This window comes from Pseudoliparis swirei, chromosome 20 (genome assembly GCF_029220125.1).
Source record: "Pseudoliparis swirei isolate HS2019 ecotype Mariana Trench chromosome 20, NWPU_hadal_v1, whole genome shotgun sequence".
Classification (NCBI taxonomy): domain Eukaryota; kingdom Metazoa; phylum Chordata; class Actinopteri; order Perciformes; family Liparidae; genus Pseudoliparis; species Pseudoliparis swirei.
In genome coordinates, this window is record NC_079407.1 from 17,289,567 (window position 1) to 17,312,829 (window position 23,263).

General features: G+C 39.5%; 3 protein-coding genes across 4 annotated transcripts; 2 read left to right on the forward strand and 1 right to left on the reverse strand.

The window, feature by feature from the left end:
• Nucleotides 1-1,070: 1,070 nt before the first annotated feature.
• Nucleotides 1,071-3,174, reverse strand: LOC130210858 (diablo IAP-binding mitochondrial protein-like). 2 transcript variants are annotated; one of them, XM_056441354.1, is made up of 6 exons: nucleotides 2,850-3,174; nucleotides 2,618-2,723; nucleotides 2,386-2,511; nucleotides 2,010-2,120; nucleotides 1,754-1,850; nucleotides 1,071-1,645 (listed from the first exon to the last, which is right to left on the reverse strand). In XM_056441354.1, exons 1-6 carry the CDS (start codon nucleotides 2,978-2,980, stop codon nucleotides 1,440-1,442), a joined length of 777 nt encoding a protein of 258 aa, XP_056297329.1. In that variant the 5' UTR covers nucleotides 2,981-3,174; the 3' UTR covers nucleotides 1,071-1,439. The 2 variants fall into 2 exon arrangements, with proteins under 2 accessions (XP_056297329.1, XP_056297327.1); XM_056441352.1 differs by having other exon boundaries at nucleotides 2,618-2,726; nucleotides 2,850-3,172.
• Nucleotides 3,175-7,313: 4,139 nt separating this feature from the next.
• or95a1 (odorant receptor, family 95, subfamily A, member 1) lies at nucleotides 7,314-8,277 on the forward strand. The gene has a single exon (XM_056441943.1). It carries the CDS (start codon nucleotides 7,314-7,316, stop codon nucleotides 8,256-8,258), a length of 945 nt encoding a protein of 314 aa, XP_056297918.1. The 3' UTR covers nucleotides 8,259-8,277.
• Nucleotides 8,278-9,999: 1,722 nt separating this feature from the next.
• p4ha3 (prolyl 4-hydroxylase, alpha polypeptide III) lies at nucleotides 10,000-22,931 on the forward strand. The gene is given in 14 exon segments (XM_056441970.1): nucleotides 10,000-10,291; nucleotides 10,957-11,111; nucleotides 11,238-11,461; nucleotides 13,865-14,014; nucleotides 14,098-14,149; nucleotides 14,296-14,459; nucleotides 15,416-15,592; nucleotides 17,718-17,782; nucleotides 18,356-18,515; nucleotides 18,636-18,698; nucleotides 19,135-19,203; nucleotides 19,872-19,968; nucleotides 20,450-20,475; nucleotides 20,477-22,931. Coding segments are annotated over 14 exon segments (1,638 nt in total). The 5' UTR covers nucleotides 10,000-10,100; the 3' UTR covers nucleotides 20,522-22,931.
• Nucleotides 22,932-23,263: the final 332 nt, after the last annotated feature.

Genomic DNA, 23,263 nt, shown 5'->3' on the forward strand with positions numbered 1-23,263 from the left:
GGTTTTCTTGGAAGAGAAGTGCTCGCACTCGCGTTGGCCATCATGACGTTAAAAAAAGAAGCTGAACCTATTTTAGGGAGCGAATAGGCTATATTGTATATCACTTATTCAAATCTTTAATCAGCAATAGGCTAACCTGCTTCTTATACCCGTCTCTTTTGGGCCAGAACTAGTCGGCCCCAGCGCAGCTGAGACAGGCGAAGGGGACGTGCAGCAAGTGCAGGAAAAGCATATATTTTGCATAGACTACTGGGTATATTCCATATCTCCAAAACACAAATATCAACAATTTGTATAATTTATAAAAAATATTAATATCATTATAATTGTTGTAATTACAATTTGTTTTGTGGTTCAAGGTGGGTGTGGCCAGGCCCCGTGGCCCTCTATTGGCCACTGATAAAAGCCCTGTGGGGGTGTAGTGCTTAATTCTGTCCTCGGCCGCTCGGCTAGGCGCGGGAGAAGATCCTGTTCTTTATGCACTTTTAAGAAGAGATTCCGGGCCGTTTGTGTCTTTGGGTGAGGTTCCCGTTTCATTAGATTTCACAACTGACAATACAACTGTGTCGGTGTTGCTTGCGGTAAAAAACGTGCGATCTCCCTGTCACCATGCATCATTACCCCTGTCAGTTGCACCTGTGCCCCATATATAAACTATCTGCCACACTGCTCCACAACCTGAGATATGCTCCACACTCAAACAGATACCACACAGACATAAGTAATGGCTCCTCCAGGGGGGTTACGGATAGAAAGGTCTCATCTGAAACTGAATAGTGCTTTTTTCTTGAATTCTCTGCAACTAATGGATTGTTCATAATGATCAGGCTCTGCTTTGTGCATAATTTTTCCATAGCTGCATCATGCTGTATGTACAATATTAATTCGCTGCCGATAATGTTACCATCACACATGTTATTCATCTTTAGGAAACCTCTTTAAAGGCAAAGGCGATATTGCTTGAAACCCTTTCTCATTGTGAATTGACAGTGGCCCATAACCACACAGCCATAACATATTCATTTAGGATCCCGGGATATGGCAAAAAACAAGGACTCATCACGCATATGTTGAATCAAATCAAAAATAATTTAATTTTTTTGCAAATTGGTGATCAGTGAAAAAACAATGATGCAAACAATAGCATTATAAAAAATGACTGTTACAACAAAACAAACAATAAACAACATTGTGATCTGATGATGGGAAATCCCCACTGCCATACAATATATACTGAAGATTCGATGATCATTACTCCATCATTGCTTAAAAAGCATCTGGCATACACAAATCGAATAAATAGTCTTAAATAAGGTTTAATGCAACATTCATGAATGTAATTAATGCAGAAAGAAGAGAGATATAACAGGGAAAACAAACAAGCACTTATTTCTTTGCTAATCATAACATTTTATCTTTTTCCCTGTCGTCTATTTGTCTTAGTCCTCTCGTAGATACGCCTCCTGCACCTCATGCTCCTCGCTATCTCCTAGAAAGGCGGTATATTCTGCCATCCTTTGGATCTCTTCCACTTTAGTCTCGGCCAACTTTTTATCTGCATCCGCTGACAATTTCCGAGCTTCCTCCACCTGTGACTGGGCCACCTGAATGTTTTTCCTCACTGTGATGGACGCCTGCTCGGCTCCTGGAAACACAAAAAAGATGCAAACATGCAATTTGTTACATTTCTGAGAAGGTTTCAGGGTCGAGGTAAAACCGACCTAAGAGATACTGCTGTGAAAGTTTCACTGACCTGAGGTTTGTGCTGCCTCGGCTGCTATTTTACACAAGTTGACAGCAATGATCCAGGTTGACTCGACACATTTGCATTCATGTCGTCTGTCACTAGCCTGTGAGGACGAAAAGATGAGACAAATGCAATATGATTAAAGTGTCTTTTAAAAATGGTTTCTGCAAAGTGTAAAAGCTGATTTAAAATGTTCCAATTTTAACTGAAAATAAAAATAAAAAGCTGGAGTACATTTAGATGTGTTTTCATTCAAACTTACCTCTGCACGCTGGCAATTGATCACCTCCAGGAAGGAATCCTTCTCTGCTTGTGTCAGTTTTCCCAGTGAGACTAAATACCGTCTTTGGACAACAATGCGTGTATGCACAGTCTGTTGGCAAACAGAGGAAGACAGACAGTCAGCGATAGTACCTGGGCATTTTCAAAATAAAAGTATTTGTACATTTTTACATTTAAACCAAAAAAAACACTGTCTGAATTTAATGCTATTTTACTTTGGTTTATTTTGAAATGATCTAATCGGCTATTTTTCAAGTACAGAGGTATTTCTTTTACACATAATTGCGTCTGATTAATGTAGCATGAAAAAGAATATTCTAGGTTGTAAAAAGGTTACACATTAGATAAAAATCTACCTTTGAGTAGTTTGTCAGGGCATGTATTAGAGCCAAGGAGGTCTGGGAGAGGAAGGTACTGGAACTGTCTGTCACCACTGAGGCAGCTCTTCTGATCAGGGAGTCGTGAGAGAGGTTTTCCATTTGCTACAAATGTGGGAACATTCAGGCCATTAACATGGAGCACAAGAACAAACTCTGTCTGAAAGAACACACGATGTGTGCAGCTCGAGGACATTGGTGAGTAACCCACCTGTGTAAAAGGGATAGCACAAAGCCCACGGCCGACACTTAAAGGTGTTATGCCGACGTGCTCAATATCTCTTCGTTCCACCAACTTCTGAACTGCAGGCTTCCTGCTGCTGAGAAATGGGACAGAAGGTTATTAGTCTTGATCAATGGTATTTCAGTGAGTTGTAATCAACAGGCACGGTCTGAGTCAAGGCAATGGCATGATTCATAATTGCTTATGATTCATAACCTACCCGAAACGGATACTGGCTGCTCCTCGACTGAGCACATTGTTGGTCAGCAGCAGTGATAGATCGGTCTGGTTTCGCAGTAGTCCTCCGGCAGCACGGCTTGCACACACTGAACACTGAACAACAGCTTGCATTGTGAAGATTAACTCGGTCTACTGCACTTGAAGGAATTATTTTGATCTAAATTAGTTGCAAACTGTAGATTTACTATTTTCCGCAATTCCAACTAATCTTGCACACTCGCTTGTCTTTGTAAAATCAGAGAAACACTCTTGTTTGATGCTCGCAGTCTTTCAGTCTGCTTGACGATGACCAAGTGGGATGTCCTGCCGGTATTTGTAAGGCCAGAGCACCATGTCGTTGCGTAAAAGGCATTGATCTGTTGACTCTGCCTGCAAATGTACGTGCTTGGCTTTATCTGAAAAAACAACACAGTGACGTTAAATACGTGCAGGTCACTCTCTCTCTCTCTCTCTCTCTTTCTGTCTCACTCTCTCTCTCTCTCTCTCTTGCTTTTTATGTCAGTGTTCGTGAGTTTAGGACGAAATAAACATGTTTGAGTAATTTAGACAACTTTTCATCTGACCATAATCTGAAAATGTACATTTTTTTAAAGGTTTGGGTTAGAATTTCGATCATTCGTGAAATTAAAGATGGCTCTGGTATAGTATACCAGCCACATAGAATATATGCACGGTGTTAAAAAAACAAAAAAAACATAGGAATCCTTCAGACTATTTTCATGTTGTAAGTGATGTACAAAGGGCATATACTAGTTATATTTGTATTTATTGTCTGTATAGATCATATCCATTCAGTTATTGTAGACTCTGCACTGTTTTTTATTATTTTATTATTGTTTATATCACTTGTTTTTGATTTTACTTTATCTCTTGTGAGCAAGAAAGAACCTTCATCCCAAATGTAGCGCAAACTTTGAACAAGTTTCAAGGAAATCTCAGGATGGGTAAGTGGCTGATAAACCAGCCCTGCATGTCTTTGAACAATGACAAGTCAGTGGAAACTTATAGACATGTGGACAACATGCAAACTCCTTTCTATTAAAGTTAGGTAACTTCTTGCGATGCAGCCTTTTTATTGTTTTATCTTATAACTTCAGTCTATTCTCACATTATATGAAAGATGACATACATGTTATCCTCACACAGCATATTAAGAGCCTGATAACTTTAATTCAGTCATTGAATGTTTTCCTAAAACGCTTGCTGCCAAATGTTTGGCAACAACATTCATTCTGTCATTCTGTCTGCACATATTTTATCTGCCTGGGTTCAGAGGAACAAAGTTGTTTTTGGCCCTGATTAGTGATGCGGAACGTGCGTAAAGAGCTGACGAGACCCAGTGAGCTGCCAAACAAATAAAAAAGCGTCTGTTTGCACAATTGTACGTAAGAGCTTTATGTTAATAATCAACCACTCTATTTACTGCCCAGCAGGGGAGGTACAAGATGTGCACTCTGGAGATGTTGCACAGTATCTCACCGATAGTGTTGCTCGTTGTATGTCATTTACACGACAGAAACATCTCTTTATGGGTTTGTATATGTATTTATTTATGTATTTAAACCTTTATTTAACCAGGTGGATCCCATTGAGATTTAAAAAATATCTTTTTCGAGGGCGAGCCGGCCAAGACAGGCAACCACATAAGAAACACATAGTTACAAACAAAAAAACACAGAACAAGACAATCCAGAAGTATCTTCTTCAAAACAATGCTGGTGTTGTGCCTGCAGCTTAGCCAACTTCCCTTCTGTGAATACTGACGTCTGTATGGTTTACCTGTGTGACACTGGAACACTGTCAACAAATATAATGATTTGTGACATCAGCATTTTTCAAGGTGTTTGTGATCTTTTCTGCACTTCCCACATTTTTGAGCTGCTCACACATTCGGTACAAACAGACCTGGAACCTTGATTGTAAAATCCTACAAAAATGTAGCATGTATCATACATTATATGAAATTGGATTCAGGTTAGATCCGGTAAAGTTTTGAAATACAAAGCCACCATAGCAAAAGTGTTATCAGTCCTGATCTTTGTGTAGACTGTCAACAATTTATAATCTCTCTCTCTCTCTCTCTCTCTCTCTCTCTCTCTCTCTCTCTCTCTCTCTCTGTGTTAACATCTGTTCAGCCAAATGAAATTGAACAGCCAAGTGCAACGTCCATGACCCTGACTTAAACCATGAACCTGTCATGCGTCTGATAACAACATACGTTGACAATATGAATAGTCTATGTATAATTATTTGTGCAGGTGTACCTTACAGCCTTTACACATATTAGATGCTGACAGCTAAGTCGTTGTCTCCCAAGACCATTTCCACAAAGATACACTCTCACTGTGGGTCTGACATGACTTGAAGATGAGGTTCATTTAAATTGTACAGCACAGGGCCAGTTTACAGCTAAATCTGTAGTTTAAATGATATATTGTTGTTGTTTTGTTAAAATAACTTGTTGATAGGTTGAATAAAATGCAATGGTGTATACATTACAATATTTTTTCAGCTCAAAAGTAGTGGAGTCAAAGTATAAAGTACAAGTACCTCAAAATTGTACTTAAGTAGATGTCCTTAGTTACTTTTTACCACTGGAACTGTCTATGGTTTGAGGGAAGGTAAGGATGTTTATTTTCACACATACAACGAAATTAAGTTGGCGCCTCATCAGTCAGTACAGCAGCAACAGGTAAAAACATGTATTACAAATGAAGACAAGACATTCTAATTTAAAACAAGACATTTAAAAATAAATAAAACATAAAACACAGGCATCGATGGCTTAAAAGTGAAACATTTTTGTGTTATTGTCTATTTTTGTCCTGCTCTCTGCTGTGCAGCTGGAGTATCACACAGTGAAGCCCTGGCAGAGGATGCTTTCTATCATCCTTCTGCAGAAGGATTTGTCCAGCTTGCTTTAGCTTCTTTGGGAAAAAGAGCCTCTGCTGGGCTTTCTTCACCAGGTGTGACGTGTTTGGGGACCAAGTGAGGTCTTTAGTTATGTGGAGCCCCAGGAATGTGATACTGCCACCTTCTCCACCTCCTCCCCACTTATGACTACCACTACAAACCAGTCTCAAATATATTTGTTGGTCCTTTCTCAAAAGTCAACAGTGAGCGTTAAGTACGGCACTCATTACCAACGTAAACGAGGCATCTCAACACCACTCACAGTTCTTGACTCAGGCCAAGGACTGTCTTGTGTTTGTTCTGCAGTGATTGACTTCCCTTCACTGGCTCAAAGTCACACAGTCCACCGTCACAGTAAATGTGCGGGACGCTGGCCAAACACTTTGCTTCAATAGCTCACAAGCTGCTTTAGACAAGACACAGATGGAACAACTGACCCTGCTCACTTGAAAGTGCCCAGTGAGCAGAATCACCACAGTGCCAACAATCAATATGAGAGCTCCCTCCTCCAGCTGGAAAAGGCTCAGTTCAGTGAAACTGCTCTGTATCAGCACAAAATGTGTATACTTAAAAGGACATTTTGCAGCTACCAGTGTGTTTTAGTTTGTCCAGCAATTTTGTCATTTAAAAAAAAAGGTTTCACACGATTTCACCAGCTCAGAGTCTTCTGCACAGTGTCCACACGTTAAGGCGCGATAGGTGGCGAGTGTTTGCACGACTAAAGTGACATCACATTACTTTCTCGAATGTAACGTAAAAGCACAGCTGTACGATACAATAAACAATGGCGGAATTGCATTTCGCTGCTTTGAATTCAGGTTCCAGGTATTGTGTGTGTGCTGATATAGAGCCGATCTCACTGGGACATTTGAACACAGCAGAGCCATCGTGGATGCACATTTGTCACTTCGAAGCCCTTGTTCCAAGTGCAAACTGCGATTTTAAAACGGTACACATGATTATTAGATGTCAGCTGAAAAATAAGAATTAAAAAAGGGCTTTGCTTTTGCAGTAGCCACGTAAATTGGCTCCCATCTCCCCACTGAAATATTAATGAATGAAAAACATCATGCAATATGACGATAGAATGTAAATAATGTGTCTCTGGAGGATTTGGGTTGGACTCAAACAGATCTGAAGAGGGACAAACACTTGAGATAAGAGCATCCCAAAAGATGTTGTATGTTGAAGCTGTATAAGAAAAACAGCAATCTACAGCTTCTCTCCTGACTAATGAAGACACTCATAGGTGAGTGTAAGGCTCTTTAACTCTGAAGGTTGAATATGTACTCAGTGCAAATACGAGAAAAAGATAAAATAGTATGTTTTCTTTTTTCTAAAGTGAAGTGTGTCTCTGAATATAGCAAGCGCTTGTGTTATGCCGTTCTTTTATTTTATCAGCTCAATTCTATTCTTATTCTTATTAAATTCTCAAAGAAATGCCCTGTATTTTTGAAGATGTATTTTAGAGGGTGTCTTGACGTTAAACTTTTTTCTCTTCAACAGGTTTGCTCTAGTGCTCAGTGAGAAAATGTATAATCTGACAGAATTTCCAGAGAATGCAACTACCAACAAAAGTCAGCCTGTGATAATTAAGGTGTGTGTGGTTATCCCCCTCTTCTGCCTCTTCCTCTACTGCATTGCTGTCATGCTGCACATATTTGCATCTAACAGACAGTACATGGAATCCGCACGTTACATCCTGTTTGCCTTCATGTTGATCAATGACACTTTACTGCTCTTGTCCTCTGTGCTGCTTTTCCTTTTTGTCATGGGCAAGGTGAAACTGTCTGTGATCTACTGTTTTCCGCTGATTTTCATTTCCAATGTCACTTTCCAGTGCACACCTTTAATCCTGGCAACCATGTCTCTTGAGCGCTATGTTACCATCTTCTATCCGCTGCAGCGCCCGGCCGCCTGGCGCTCAGACCGTATTTGGATTATTATTCTGTACCTGTTGCTCACCAGCACTATCTCCACTATTGTTAACTTTTCCATCGGTGGGAGGGGTCCTGCTGCAGATATCCTCTCTACCCCTGTGCTTTGCAAAATTAACGTTATTAACACAACTCAAATCCAGATTTTTTTCCAAATTGGTGTATATTTTTTCTTTTTTGCAGTTGTGGCTGTTGTCATCCTCTTTACATACTTGAGAATTCTGCTTGAAACAAAGAAAATGAGACAAAGCAAAGTGTCTATGAGCAAAGCCATGCACACCGTGCTGCTACACGGCTTCCAGCTGCTGCTCTGTAATTTGGCCTTCATTAGCCCAATCACTGAAAGTCTCATAGTGCTGCATTCCAACTGGATACCATCAGACATTGCCTTTTTTAATTTTTTCTGTTTCATCCTTACTCCACGCTTTCTCAGCCCGCTCATCTACGGCTTTAGAGATCAGAATCTCAGGGGCAGAATCGTGAAGAAAATTATCTGCTGCACAGACATACCCGGCAAGAGAGGCTTGCCGGCTTCGTGAATTGGCTGAGTTTTGACAAAGCTCTCCAACTTGATGTACAAATGTAAACAAATGTATTTTTGATGTTTAAAAAAGGTTTCTGCATGTCTTGTAACGTTTTTAAAAGCACTCAGTACAGTTTCCTCAAAGAAGGCCTCAGACGGTATTGAAGTAGCAATTAACAATATTTTGTATTGGCTCGGGCATTCAGCAATATTAGTTATGTATACAGGACTGTCTCAGAAAATTAGAATATTGTGATAAAGTTCTTTATTTTCTGTAATGCAATAAAAAAATTATTAAATATTAAAAGAATAAAAGGCTTGCAATATTTCAGTTGATTTGTAATGAATCCAGAATGCATGACATTTTTGTTTTTTTAATTGCATTACAGAAAATAAAGAACTTTATCACAATATTCTAATTTTCTGAGACAGTCCTGTAGATGTTGAACGAAGGGGGAAACGTGGGATTCATTTGACAATGTATCATCAGACCTGCAGCAAATGTTGTCAAACATGCTGTTAAACCAACAGCGTTTGTATTTCTGTGCCAGCAGCATCAATAAAAAATTCTCAATTCAGGGAGGGAATTAAAGTTACCTTCCATAATGTCAAAAAACCGAGGCTCAATCTCTCATTCTCCCAGTAAAAATGCTCATGCAAGACTGTGACTGAGTTGAAGGCAAGCATATGCTCTCGGCTTTCTGTAATCCATTTTGATTAGACTTTATTACACATATTCATAAGAATCACAAAAGGCTTGCGGTTAGTACAATGTTATTTTTATGGACAAATCAGTGCAATTTCTCCTGATATAAAAAAAAATTCTGTTTGAATGCATAAACACAATTTTTGATGCTGGTCAAATTTGTTTAAATGGGGTTACAGGTCTTATGTTTTCTCTCAGTATATATATATATTGAGAAACATTGAACTATTTTCCCTTTTGGAGAGAAGTAATAAAGAGTTCTATGAGAAAGAAAGTCAACAAGTGATGGTGACGAGCAGGAAGATGACACTTTAAGACAGACTGATATAAATATATATATATGGTGCAGGCCTCACACCAAGTCAAATATGAAATGATATAAGAAAATGATGAGTGTTTGTGGTTATTTTCATTTGGATTATTTGCATGGAACAAAGCACAAACTGAATGTAAAGCGTGAATAACCTTTAAATCCCTTATAGTTGATTATTGTATTACTTTTCAGCACATCAAGTTATATATACATTTGTGTAATTTGTATAAATACTGTACATCAATCATTTACAGTGTGCTGTTGTTTTTATTATTCCCCTTAACAATGAAGTCACTCAAAAGGTCTTTAATGTGGAGCTCTGAGACATCAGCTCGGTTGTTGTACAAAGCATTCACCTGCAGGTGGCGCACTGACTCCAAACTCAATACCGAATGCATAGAACCTTTTTTCTTTCTTTCTTGCAAATGACTTACCCCGGTTACTTACTTTTAACAAATACTATTAAGTTGAATGAGATTGGTGCATACGCGTAACCCTGGTTCAATCCATTTTCATTTGGAGTATTTGCACGCAAACGGGATGCCGATCAATCAGAAACCGCCTCCCAAATTAAGCCATAACTACAGGAAGTTTGATGTATTTCTGTTATCAATTGTGCCAATAAACCTGTCGGGTGCTTGCTGTAATGAGAAACGCATTGCCCCGACTGAGTTCAGCCCGCAGGCCAGTCCCATCAACAGAAGGAGAAAGCTGATCTCAGAGCAGATGCATGGGGAGATCGCCTGACTTGAGAGGCATGATCGTAAATCCTGGAGCTCCTCAGTGAGAGAAAAGCATGAGAGTAGAGAGGGAATGCGTGTGTATGATCTGCGCCGGAGATGATGATGTATCCCACGTGCGTTTACCTCAGTTGGAGTCTCCTGGCTGTCGCTGTGGTGCCAGGGTCTGTCGGTGAAATGTACACGTCGCTGCTGAACGTGAAGCAGGCGATCAGTGTTGAACAGAAGCTAATCGATTATTTGAGAACTTACATCGACCACGAGTTCGAGCGACTGCAGGACATCAAGCGGTGAGTTATCGTGGGAATGTGTGGAGAGTTGTCGTCACATTGTTAGACCCACAGCGGGGAATCCTTCATTTGGATGAAATTATCCAAAAATGACGCGAGTCCAACCAAAACAAGTCACCTACTGACATTATCGGAGAAGAAGGTTTTTTTCAGCTGCGGTTTCTTCCTTCATTATAAAAGACTTATTACCTACATGAGCTTTATTCGTTTGTTTTAAAACGCGTGAAGATCTTTCCCTCTGGAAAGTCTAAGAAAGTTATATTGCACGAAGTTTTAGAAAACACGTTATAAACAACTTTCTCAATTGTGCCAAATGATAGCTCCTCATGATGATTTATATTTTTGTGTTATTTAAAATATAAATATTTTTTATAATGTCAACTTTTTGGTATTATTATTAATTAATCTTTATTTCAAGTGTGTTGTATATATGAAAAGTACCACTTTTAATAATCAATCTCTTGTTACTATTTCTGCGCTTACATAAGGCGGTCAGTTTTTTCCACCATTACACTCAATTAAAGAAAGCCTTGCACTAGCAAAGAGAAGGTTGACTTTTATATCTCCATTATCTTATTTCTTGACTCTTTTGCTGCATGTGAAACGGTCTGAGCACGTGGTCTCCTCTTTCTTGTTGTAACTGCAGTCTACAATCTTTCCCACAGCTTTTATGCCAAAGTGTCCGACCTGCACACTGAACTTTACAAAGGCCCGGCAGCCACGATGGCGAACCCGCTGGTGGCATTCACCATGATCAAGAGGCTGCATTCAGAGTGGCCGAATGTAGTCAACAGCAACGAAGCCCTGGAGAACTCACAAGGTCGGCTCACCGCCTTCTGTACAGACACATCTGGTGGTGATAACTTACGCCCCCCCTCTCCCTCCTCTTCTCTCTACTGTCACCACCCCAGCCCCCGAGTTCACCTTTTGGCACTCTGCTGTCCAGCCCTCAGGTCGAGTTACAAGGCGGAAGAGGGGGATCTGCCCACACTGGAAGACCTCCAGGGAGCCGCCAAGGGGCTGATGAGGCTGCAGGATGTGTATGCTCTCCAGGTTGCGAGCCTCGTCAGGGGTCGTTTCCAGAGAGTCACTGATGGCAGGCCGACTGATGTCTACCTGCCCGCAGTGTCTGTCCCGCTGTCTGGTGACGACTGCTTTCTGGTTGGAAAGGTAGACGATCCATTCTTTTTTTTCTCCTATTGTTTTACTTTTCATAACTTAAGAAGAAAAAAAAAGTACTAATGCCACAATCTAGAAAAATATACCAATTCAGTTTTCAATTCAGTTCATTTGTATAGCCCAATTTCACAAATTACAAATTTGTCTCGGAGTGCTTTACAATCTGTACACATAGACATCCCTGCCCCAAAACCTCACATCGGATCAGGAAAAACTCCCAAATAACCCTTCAGGGGGGAAAAAGGGAAGAAACCTTCAGGAGAGCAACAGAGGAGGATCCCTCTCCAGGATGGACTGGTGTAATAGATGTAATGTGTACAGAAGGACAGATTAGAGTTAAAATACATTCAATGAATATGACAGAGTGTATGAATAGTTCATAGGAGGCATATTCCACCATTACATTTAAAAGTCTTCAAAAGCCCAAGCAAAACACAATTCACATTTAAGTATTGCAAATTAAAAGTACCCATTCTGACAAAACAAGATGCATCAATGTGTAAGCAGCATTTTACCATTGTTGTTTTTTGAGGTGGATCTGGTTTTAAATATTGTATATATATGTGGTTAATTCCATAGGTTACTGTGTTACTTTCCACCAACTGTTGAAAGGGAGATATATTTGAAAGATGTTGCTTTCAAAAGGTCCCCTCTTGATTCACATGCCTTTCCAAAGGTCTGCAAAATACTTTTTTTCCGAAGCAGTCAGTCACGGTGTGGTGGGAATCCAGTCAGTTCTTCCCATTACGTGTCTGGGAATCCATTTCCTGTGAAGATAAATATAAAATTATTTTAGTAAGAAAGGGAAAAAAGTTTCCCTGCTAGGAATTCCACTGTCTGTGTACAGTGGTGATGTGTCAGGGAAGGGCACTGTGTGGGAGAGAAATCCTGTTGTATGGAAAAAACATTATCTCATGTCGTGTTTGGAGCAAAGCGCATGAGCTTGCACTTGTACCGAGGCAGAGATTATCTGACAGACTGACGCCACCTGTATCCAGAGATGCTTAGTTTTAGGCTGCTGTCAGTAAAAAAGCTGCCTGCACATGCTTTTATATGGCTGTTAAACTGTTCCTCAACACTGGCAGGGTTTGTCAACAGATGTTTATTGCCTGTCAGTTTCATTTGGAGGCATTTAAAAACAGATGCTTCCCTCAGGTTCTGCTGATATATCCAAAATATAAGAATTCTTTGGTTCTTTAAAGACTAACTGTTCCCAAATTATTGGGTGCAATGTTGTGAACTGAGTGTGTGCTACCGGAGATAAGTCGCTGTGTGTGATTAGTTGATTGTGTTGAGGGTTAAATGGAACACCGGAGTTATTGTTTGTGTGCCGTCGATGTGGATACAAACTTGTTGTTTTTGGGTGCTCTCCGGCCGGTAGTCAGCACCTGCTTAATCAAGTTAAATCAGCTACAAAAGCAAAAAGAGCTCAGGTAAAGAGATATACTGCGGCCAGTGTTCGTGCATTTCTTACTCTAAAAATAATCCCGAAGGTGTTGTTTGATCGACAGACACGTCGCTCTATCCACAATGCACTTGGTTGAGAGGTCAGTCACATGTGATCTCTTAGATTGACATGCTGTCAAGGGACCACGTTGAGAAACTACAATATATTGTTATAATGTCCAACGAGACTAACACTGCAATAATTAGTCGGCTAATAGACTAGTCAATCAAAAGAAAATTAATATCTATCTATTTTGATGATCAATTTATAATTTCAGGATTTCTTTTAAGCAAACACAACAAGATATTTGGTGATTCCAACTTCTCAAATTTTAGGATTTGCTGTTTTTTTTTGCTTTGGCTTTGAACCATTGGACAAAAAAAATGAAATATAAAGATAATATAATTAGCATTTTTTACTTTTTATAGACTATCAAATAACATAGAAAATGAAACATTAAATAAGGAAAATAATACAGCAGAAAATACTTAACGATTGCAGTGGTTGTTACACCACATCCTGTATTCAAGAAGTTAACTAACATTGCTCTAAGTATAAAAGTAATTTAATCAGGAAATTAAGATGAAGATCTCTGTTGCAAGAGAGATCTTGGTACATGGAAATAAAACACACAACAACAAAAAACACAGTCGGACAAACTCAAGCACAATCTCTAAAAAAGGTCCAAAATAGAAAGGTTGATATCATCCAATAAGATAGTTTTAAGTGTTATAGTCTCATAAAGTCTGTCGTGATTACCTCCTGTATTTCATGACACATTTCCTCATTCTTCTAACCTACCATCAGTGGAAAATGCAATATTTGTAAAAGAGGAAGTGTAGCCAAATGATTTGACCCACGGTCAGCCTAAATCCAGCATGCCAGGGTTCCAGCATTACACCAGCTAAATGACGAGATCAAAATAACCTGGTTGTGATTTCACGCAGGTGGCCTACGAGCAGGAAGACTACTACCACTCAGTGCAGTGGTTGGAGGAGTCGGTGCGTCTCTTCAGGGGAACAGGAGGCGAGTGGAGCCCTGAGAATGAAGGAACTTTAGAGGACGCTCTGGATCACCTGGCCTTCTCTCATTTTAAAGTAGGTGGAAGGACACTTGGGAGATGCCCATTTGTCAGAGGATTGATGGATAGCACTGACCTAAATTCCTGTCATTGTTTCAGACAGGAAACGTCTCCTACGCTCTCAGTTTATCTCAGGAGTTACTGCATCGTGGTAATTATTTTTCCCTTTCCTTGAATCATGTCTGTACCACATACATCTCCTCTTTATATATGTGAACGTGCCTGAACAGACTGACTGAAGCCTGTACAGGAAGCAACATGCCTGATAATGTCTTGCATTTACACGTTTCTTCTCAGATCCAATGAATGGAAGGGTTTTGCAGAATATTGATAAATACGAAAAGCTGCTGGTTTCAAGTCCGCCGATATCATTGATTGTGGATGGGCTGAAGAGACCCACCTCCAATCATTTAAGGACCAGGGACACTTACGAGAGGCTCTGCCAGACACAAGGCTCTCAGGTAATCAACCAAATGTGCAATTCAATTCTGCTTTCTCAGTTGCACATCTGTTCCTTCGGAGACATACCATTAAATTACATTTTTCATCTGCATTTACATTTTCTACATTTGGGTCTATGTCTTAGAAAATGTTGAATATAGCCTGCTGTGTGCTGCTGAATGTGTATTTTTTTTTTTTTTATATGTCATTCATAAATAATATGTACTGCTCAAACAGGCTTCCGAGACACCATTATAAGAAACAAAATACTTTTGGATGAAAACTATAGCTGGTGGCTTCGAGGCTCAGTGTTGCTTTGAGCGAAATGCTAAAATCCCCTTGCTCCCAATGACAATGCTAACAGGCTGATCTTTAGCAGGTATAATGTTTATTATGTTGGTGACAATCTTAGTTGAGTGTGTTATTCGTCTAATATTTGCTTATTGTCACCAAAGTATAGCTGAGGCTGATTGGAATATCACTAGTTTTAAAGGTTTGAATGGGTTAATGATGCCATGTAGTGTTAAAGCGCTTTGAGTGGTTGGAAGGCTAGAAAAGCGCTGTACAAGTACAGGTCCATTTACCATATTTCACACAACAATAAAAAAGTATACTTCATTGTGGCACAAGAGGATAAATATCATAAATCATCAAAATCAGGAGGCTTCATCTTCTGGGGACCATGAATGAAAGAAATCCATTCAATAGTTTTTGAGATGTTTCAATCAAAGACTGACACTGCCATCCTCAGAGCCAAACTGCTGGCATAGCTAAAGGAAAAACAGAAGATATATCTCTTTTTCGTTGGCATTTTCCAACAGCTCAAAGTAGTTTGTCAAGTATTTGCCAACATTTTTTCAACCAATTCAGGAGTTTATTTAGATGCAAGTTTGTAAGAGGGGTGTCCTTTATTTTTGCTGTTAAGCTTGTGTGGAATGAGAACAATGTTAAGTTTTATCTTGTTTTTCTTTAGCAGCCAATGCAGTTTGAAAACCCCAAACTGTTCTGCGACTACTTCACCAACGGGAATCCTCAACTGCTACTTCTGCCGGTAAGACGTGAAGTGCTGAGCCTACAGCCCTATGTAGTCCTGTACCACAACTTCATCACGGACACGGAGGCTGAGGACATCAAGAGGACCTCCCATCCAGGAGTGAGTGCATTTTCCTCATCAACAAACCCCCCAATATGTTAACGAAAGTGAAGCTACAAAATACTTTTTCTTGACAACAGCAAAAGTTCAAGACAGTGTGTTGAAGACTGTTGAATTAAACAAATAGATGAATAAACTGAACATTTTGCTTTTGCAATTTGAACACCTTGTACCTTCATCTCACATTCAAGAATCTGTTTAAAAACAAAATTACCAACAACGACTTATGAACTTGTTTATAATTTTTCGTTGTTCATATGTTTGTTTAAGATATATTCTACCATCGTGGCTTTCAAGATGTTTTCCAACACATGGATATCTGGATAGCTTTCCATTACTCTGAAATGTGCAGTCTTTGAGCAAGACTATACATGTGTCAAAGCACCAGAAGAGCAATGTCACAAAGGAGATTTTTACTACGGCCTCAGTGTTAAAGTGGACCTCCTCTTTTAAATTAATCTTGTATAGACTGCCTTCAAAATGGCACACAGTACACTATTTACTGTTCAAGTTGAACCACTGGTAGCCCATGGCATGATACTGGTCATCCACCACATCGTCATCACTGTCATTATGTTGAATGTTGTTTCTCCTTCTGCCTCGAAGCATCCAATAACACAGCTCTGTATTCACCTGTGTTGGTCTGTTGTCAGTGGTGGACAGTTACTCAAGTTATGTAATGAAGTACATGTTAAAGTATTTGTACTACATGGATATGTATGTTGCTGCTTACAAAGCAATGCATCTCAAATCCTAATCTTCTGATATATTATATACATAATAGTATCGTGCTCTGAAAGAGTATTTTTTCTTCTGATCATACTTTGGTGGCTGCATTGAAAAAGAGAAATAAGAAATAATGTGGCAACATTGTGAAATTATTTCTAATTAGATTAATAGTAAGGATATCTATAAAAAATAGATATTTTGTAAAGATGCATATATTACTTGATAATCTGCTCTGCTGTGGGTCTTGTTCGTGCTGTGGTCTAAGCCAACCTTTTCCAATGGAGGAAGCGTTGGTCTGCTTCCAAACCTTTTAGCAAGGCCGAAAGGAATAAGGGATACATTACTGTAAAAACTTGGCTGGGCCCCTCAAACTGTCCAAACAACCCTGCTGGGCTCTGCTGGTAATTATTCAGTCCACTAACATGGAGCCTCAGTATCTGGATGAAAGCAACTATCACGTTTCTGCTCATATATGGAAAGCTTTGGAATGATCCACAGAGCGGACTCAGTTGGGAATATTTGGTCGGCTAACTCAATTGGTGCCTTATAGTTTCTTTGAGGTTTTGGCATTGTTCAATGAGTTTTCCAGGCTTTGCTCAGATGAAAATCCCCATATTTATTTCATCATTATGTCAGTGTGGGTTTATTGAGAACAGGCCCAGTATTAGTTTGAAGCAATGAACAACCTTTCTTAACCATGAGCGTGGTTGACACGTTGCTCATGGTGGGACCGGGAGCCCATACCACAGGTCTGTTCTTTGGAGTTAAGAATTCTTCATGATTAATTGATATACAAAATAATATTTTTTTGTTAGTATTCTTTCCGGACAATTTTCCCTCTTTCGTGTAAGCGCTCTGAAGCTGAATGCTGAAATGTCTCTCGTGGCAATGAGTCGCCTGGAAGTCATCAGGAGTTTGATTTGCAAGGGTAATCAAGAATGTTCTGTGTCTTGCATTGCACCAGCGTATGTACCCCATTGCAAATTGAAAAAACATGTATGAAACAAGCAGAATGCAGGGGGACGATTCGGCGGTCCACATAAATCCCATAGGCTCTATTTTAAGAAGGGCAGACTTCCCAACACCCTTACAGACAGAGACGAAGTGGTGCACTTTGACATGGTGAAGATACGATGAAACTGATACCTGCGGGGGACACAATAACCCCACCCACTATGATTGGGCATAGAAGAATAATGGAAGTCTATCATTGCAGCTTTTTGGATCCGCATTCTTGATGTTCTCGAATCTTTTTTGTATTTTGGACACGTCATTGAAACATGTTTTTTATTCTCTTACTCACATTTTGTCATGGTCTTCAGCCAGAAAACAAATTATTGATGCTGTAACAATAACACACTTATAACATGGTTTTGTTTCTGTCTTTGATGACAAGTTGAAACGATCGGTGGTCGCAGCCGGAGAGAAACAGGCAACAGCAGATTATCGCATCAGCAAGAGGTACAAAAGAAGTAGTTCCTTGGTAGATATATATATATATATATATACACTACCGTTCAAAAGTTTGGGGTCACTTAGAAATGTCTTTATTTTTCAGAGAAAAGCACTGTTTTTTCAATAAAGATAACATTAATCAAAAATACACACTATACATTGTTAATGTGGTGAATGACCATAGGTGTATAGAGACCCATTTCCATCAACTATCACTCCAGTGTTCTAATGGTAGATTGTGTTTGCTAATCGCCTTAGAAGACTAATATCTGATTAGAAAACCCTTGTGCAATTATGCTAGCACAGCTGAAAACAGTTATGCTGGTGATATAAGCTATACAACTGGCCTTCCTTTGAGCTTGAAGTTTGAAGAACAAAATTAATACTTCAAATATTAATCATTATTTCTAACCTTGTCAATGTCTTGACTATATTTTCTATTCAATTTTCAATTCATTTGATAAATAAAAGTGAGTTTTCATGGAAGACACGAAATTGTCTGGATGATCCCAAACTTTTGAACGGTAGTGTACATGTGTGTTCATGCTTGATTGTTATTCATAAATATATTTGTTCTAGTGCATGGCTGAAGGGCTCAGCACACTCCACTGTTGGGAAGCTGGACCACAAGATCTCCATGCTCACAGGTTTGAATGTGAAGCATCCATATGGCGAGTACCTCCAAGTCGTTAACTATGGGATTGGCGGCCATTACGAACCTCACTTTGACCATGCTACAGTAAGTTGATTGATAGACTTGGTTGACAAGTTCTGACACTTTATTATATTTCTATAGCTTTTGCATGTTGTCTGTGCTTGCATTAATCATGATGGATCAATTGATGACTTTTTTTTCCAGTCGCCTTCGAGTCCCGTGTTCAAGCTGAAAACTGGGAATCGAGTGGCAACCTTTATGATATATGTGAGTCGAGTCTTACTCTAACCATCTGATGACCCAGATAGCAGCCAGAGACTCTTGTGCAGGTTCCTGTTTCCACTGCTCCAACGTATACAAACACAGGTGTCTGCCATGAATGCTGCAAGGCTTTGGAGCAAACAGCCTCAGCCTAGATGTGACCTCAGAACACACTATAAAAGTATAATTTAAGCACTGTCATGCAAAAAACAAACTCCAATGTTTGTCTCTGACCTACTTCTATATTTTTAACTAATCTGCATTCAAATGTTATTGGTCTTGTTTTTGTCATGAAGAATCACATGTGAACATTAGAGCAAAATTGGATACTGATTAATTTTTTCCGCAAGGCTTTAAAATCAGAGCGACAGACAGAGTGGCTTTTCATAAAAGGAGCACATAAACACAAGACACAACTCTGAAGGAATGTCTCTTTCCACAGCTCAGCTCTGTCGAGGCAGGTGGGTCCACAGCCTTCATCCACGCCAACTTCAGCGTTCCTGTCATGGAGGTAAACATTCTGCGAATGGCTAGATGAGCTAAACCCAGCCTCTTTTGTCTTCGTGTCATTTTTCTTCTTTTGCCTTGAGCTAGAGTTTTTTCACCTCACTCCGTGCCTCACTCACATTCTCTGGTGCAGCTGTCGAAATGCCAACAGGTCCGATCTTGGCAACAGCAGCCACGAGATTCTCTTCAACGCAATACTGCTAATGAAAAGTTGAGCCTCAGTGGAGGTTGAAGCTGTTGATAAATGAGAAGTGTAAGGTTTACCAGGCCACTCCCGGGGTTTAAAAATTGTGTAAGAACCCATGCTCTACCTGAGATATTTAGATTAAATCTGAATGAGTCAATCAATAGAAAATAATATACTCTGATAATCGAGATAGTTTTGCGGAATTTTCAAGCAAAGATGCAAACATACCCTAGTTTTAGCCTCTCAGTGGTGAAAATGTTTTACATTTTTGTTTCATATATTAGATTAAATTGAATATATTTATATCAAATCAATTGTGAAATTGTGAAACAGGCATTTTCCACCACTCTTTTACATTGTAGCTAACAAAAGATTAATCAATTAACAAGGTAATTGATCGTAAGATTAATTGATAATGAAAATAATTGGTAGTTGCAACTTTTTTAACTTATTGAATGTGATTTATATTGTTTTTGATTTCACAGAAAGCTGCCATTTTCTGGTGGAATCTCCGTAGAAACGGTCAAGGAGACGCAGACACGCTGCATGCTGGCTGCCCCGTGCTCATTGGGGACAAATGGGGTAAGAGTCAGTCGATACAGCATGATCTGAAAATTAATGGAAAAAGGAGCAAAAAAAGTTGGGTCAATCTGGAAAATAGCAAAGCAATGCAATTTATCAGAATCCTTTTCAACAGATTATTCTCTTACATCCTTTTCATGGTTTGTTTCTAGCGTTCATCTTTCTTGTCATACAGGAGCTAATGTGCAACAGCCAGGCTACATCTGGCTGTTGCAGGCAGACATTTAGAGATGTTACAAAGCGCAGTTCAGTCACTGAGCTGAACATCTGCTTCTGGTTCGCCCAGATCATGAACTCCTGAAATGTCTTTTAGGCACCTAGTTAAACTGACAGAAGAATATCAATCAGCACAAAGCAGAAGAATAATTTGGTGGTTGTGTTGTTTGTAAGCAACCATACGCATTATCAGAAATTAATGCTCATGTTCAAACTAAAACTTTCACAAATTAAAATATATTTCACATCTTTCCGTCTGTTCCAGTGGCAAACAAATGGATCCATGAGCAATGGCCAAGAGTTCCAACATCGCTACAGCCTGAACCCTGAAGAGTGAGCGCGGTAGAGCGATAGCTGGTCCCCTTGGAGTACAAGAGCCAGCCTCTACAATTGAGAGGCACACTTGCAGGCGGAGGGAAGGAGGGAGCCGGAGAATGAGCGCACAGGCAAGGGAGATGAAAGCAGTCGTGGGACAGCCTGCTTCTGTTCTTGGAGCCCCAGGCCCCAGGGACCCCGGAGCTCACGGTGCTGCGGTGGACGTGGATAGCACAAGACTGAGAGGCGGGGAAGAAGAGGGCCGGGGCTGTTGGCAATCAGCCCCCAGAGGCCAAACGCTCTCTCTTGCTCTTACTGGCCAGTTCTTGCAGATGGAGGGAGCTTTTCCACACACTGTGCTGGTTTCAGTTAACTGTGTTTGCAAGGCTGTTTGCCTCTCATGCGGGCTTAAAAACCGACATATGCAGTCCTTTTCCTACATCCCAGGGTCATTACTGTCATTACAAATCAACACAGCTGTACTTTGTTTGTGCAGACGGTCAGAACTTTATTTCGAATGTGTATTAGTTTACAGAGAGAGCACACATGCCTGAATCATCGTGAAATGTGTATAGGATGAGGCACAAGGCATCTTTAATCTTCTCGTTGATGTCATGAGATTCTGCCAAAAAATAAAGTGGTGTTTTGGGATATTAATATTCAAGTCCATTTAAATGTGATAATGCTTCCATTAAGTGCTGGACTAGGCAGATACAGACATTGAATGACAGGTGTGACATTGTTGTACAGAGTGGCAAACCATTTTATGAGTTTGATGATCATTTCTGTGTTTAATACTGCAGATTAGCAACAGAGAGTCCGGTTGAAGTTCTTCCGTAATGGGTCATGTCAGACCTCATGACTGCAGCCCAGACTGGTGCTATGAGTCAAAAGAACCAGTCATTGTGAGTCTGCCAGTTAATTTCCAGCTGACGATGTGATCATTGCTGCCTGTGGGAGACTCTTTCACTAACCGTCTGTCTAATGGAACAGATTCGAGCTATTTGCATGCCATTCCGTTATCTCAAATACCTGTGCTTAAGTATGTAATAACCCATCCTAAACAGAGTGAAGTTGACCATACACTTTTAAAATGCACTGTATGAGCTTGGGCACCATGAGGCCTTTATATGTGACCTCTAACAATGAAATGATGGGACATGTGAGAGTGACGGGGTGACAGGGGAACAATTCCTTGGCCTGCTCACAGTGACACAGTAACTTTTTCTTCCAGTTCCCCACAATGTATACAAACAGACACACTTCCCAACTACACACTGACACACAGGAAATATAAGAACACTGGATGCATAGTGCTCATTCCTGTGTTCACACTAAACAGCATGACTTGAGTATTTCCCCTTGGAGTTGATGGATAGAAAGAAGCTTGAGTATGTTTCATTGCAAGTATTAAAGCAATTAAAACACAATCATAACTACATTTAGCCTCAAAACACAAGTATGTGAGACCACAACTCTATTTCAATTTAAAAACTCACATTATTGTCAACAAGTGGTTAACAACTACTCCAGCTATATTTAGAGAAACACATTGTGAAAAGAAAAAAATATTAAATTAATGCGCAAAGGATAGATTGTTTAACAGTCATTTAGAAAGATAACCAGTAAATATATAAGCGGAAATGTTTGAAGTAATGTTTCACAAATCCAACCCACAACCTGAAGCCAGACTTTTTCCAGAATTCAAACAATTCTATTTGGCTCTCATCCCAAACACCTTCAGGGACCCTTACTGTTACCATGCTCACCGCAACAAACATGGCTGCAGAGAGACTTGTTGCTATGCAAGAGCAGAGTCCAATCTACCTAAAGCATTGCTAAGCCATATGCCATCATCGACACATTGACAAGTAATTCTGCAAATTAAAAAGACTATATAACATGCAGAAAACCATCCTATCATGAAACAATTTGAGAAGTAATTGATAACATGTTAAAGTTATTTTGCACAACTGACTGAAACATAGACTTGAACATAACGCTAACTGGCAGAGAAGCTGCCCAGCAACACCTAAATAAAGGGACGCAGAAGTAATGAAAGTAATGAAAGAATAAGGTCAGAAAATCAACTTAGTGATGGAAACATCAGTGCTGCTCCCCTCTGCTGGTAATGTAAAAGGCTGCATGGTGAAATATGTTTCACTGAATTCAAATTGTGTTCAAATTGTGTTCTCAATAATTTATTATGAATGTCTTTGTTCCCACATTCTAAAAACCTGCAGTTAAGTTAATTGGCAATTGTTTTCTTAATGTGGGTCACAATGTGTGAAACCATAATATTGACATTGTGTGATACATTTTGGATACATGTTTAATTACTTTTGTTGTATTGTTTTATTTGATTAACTCTGTATTCCCATTGCCAGCAAATGTGCCAAGTAAATCAATTGAATAAAAGAAGAATAGTCTAACTTGTGTCAAATGCAATCTTGGGATAAACCAATGAGAGTAATACAACAAGAGCAAGTTTAACATATCATAATTTAGTTATACTAAAAAAATCGAATATATCTTATAATATCGAACAATATATTATGAAAAAAAAGATTATTTCCACAATATCTGTTTCTAGAAATTTTATCAATTAGAACTGAGCTAAACATGCCTGAATACAAGACTATTATCGTCACGAAAATGTGTAGAAACTAGTCGAATTTCTACAGAAACGTTACTTTTTGGCCAACGCAACATAATAAACCACATATCCCAGAATGCAACGGTGAAATGAAGCGGCAGCGGAGGC

Bases quoted from the DNA above. Each gene is read 5' to 3' on its own strand.
- or95a1 (XM_056441943.1), top strand. From the start codon at position 7,314: ATGTATAATCTGACAGAATTTCCAGAGAATGCAACTACCAACAAAAGT.
- LOC130210858 (XM_056441352.1), bottom strand. From the start codon at position 2,980: ATGCAAGCTGTTGTTCAGTGTTCAGTGTGTGCAAGCCGTGCTGCCGGA. The intron at 2,727-2,849 runs GTAGGTTATGAA...CCCATTTCTCAG, and splicing joins GCAGCCAGTATCCGTTTCGG to CAGCAGGAAGCCTGCAGTTC. The intron at 2,512-2,617 runs GTGGGTTACTCA...CCACATTTGTAG, and splicing joins GTGCTATCCCTTTTACACAG to CAAATGGAAAACCTCTCTCA.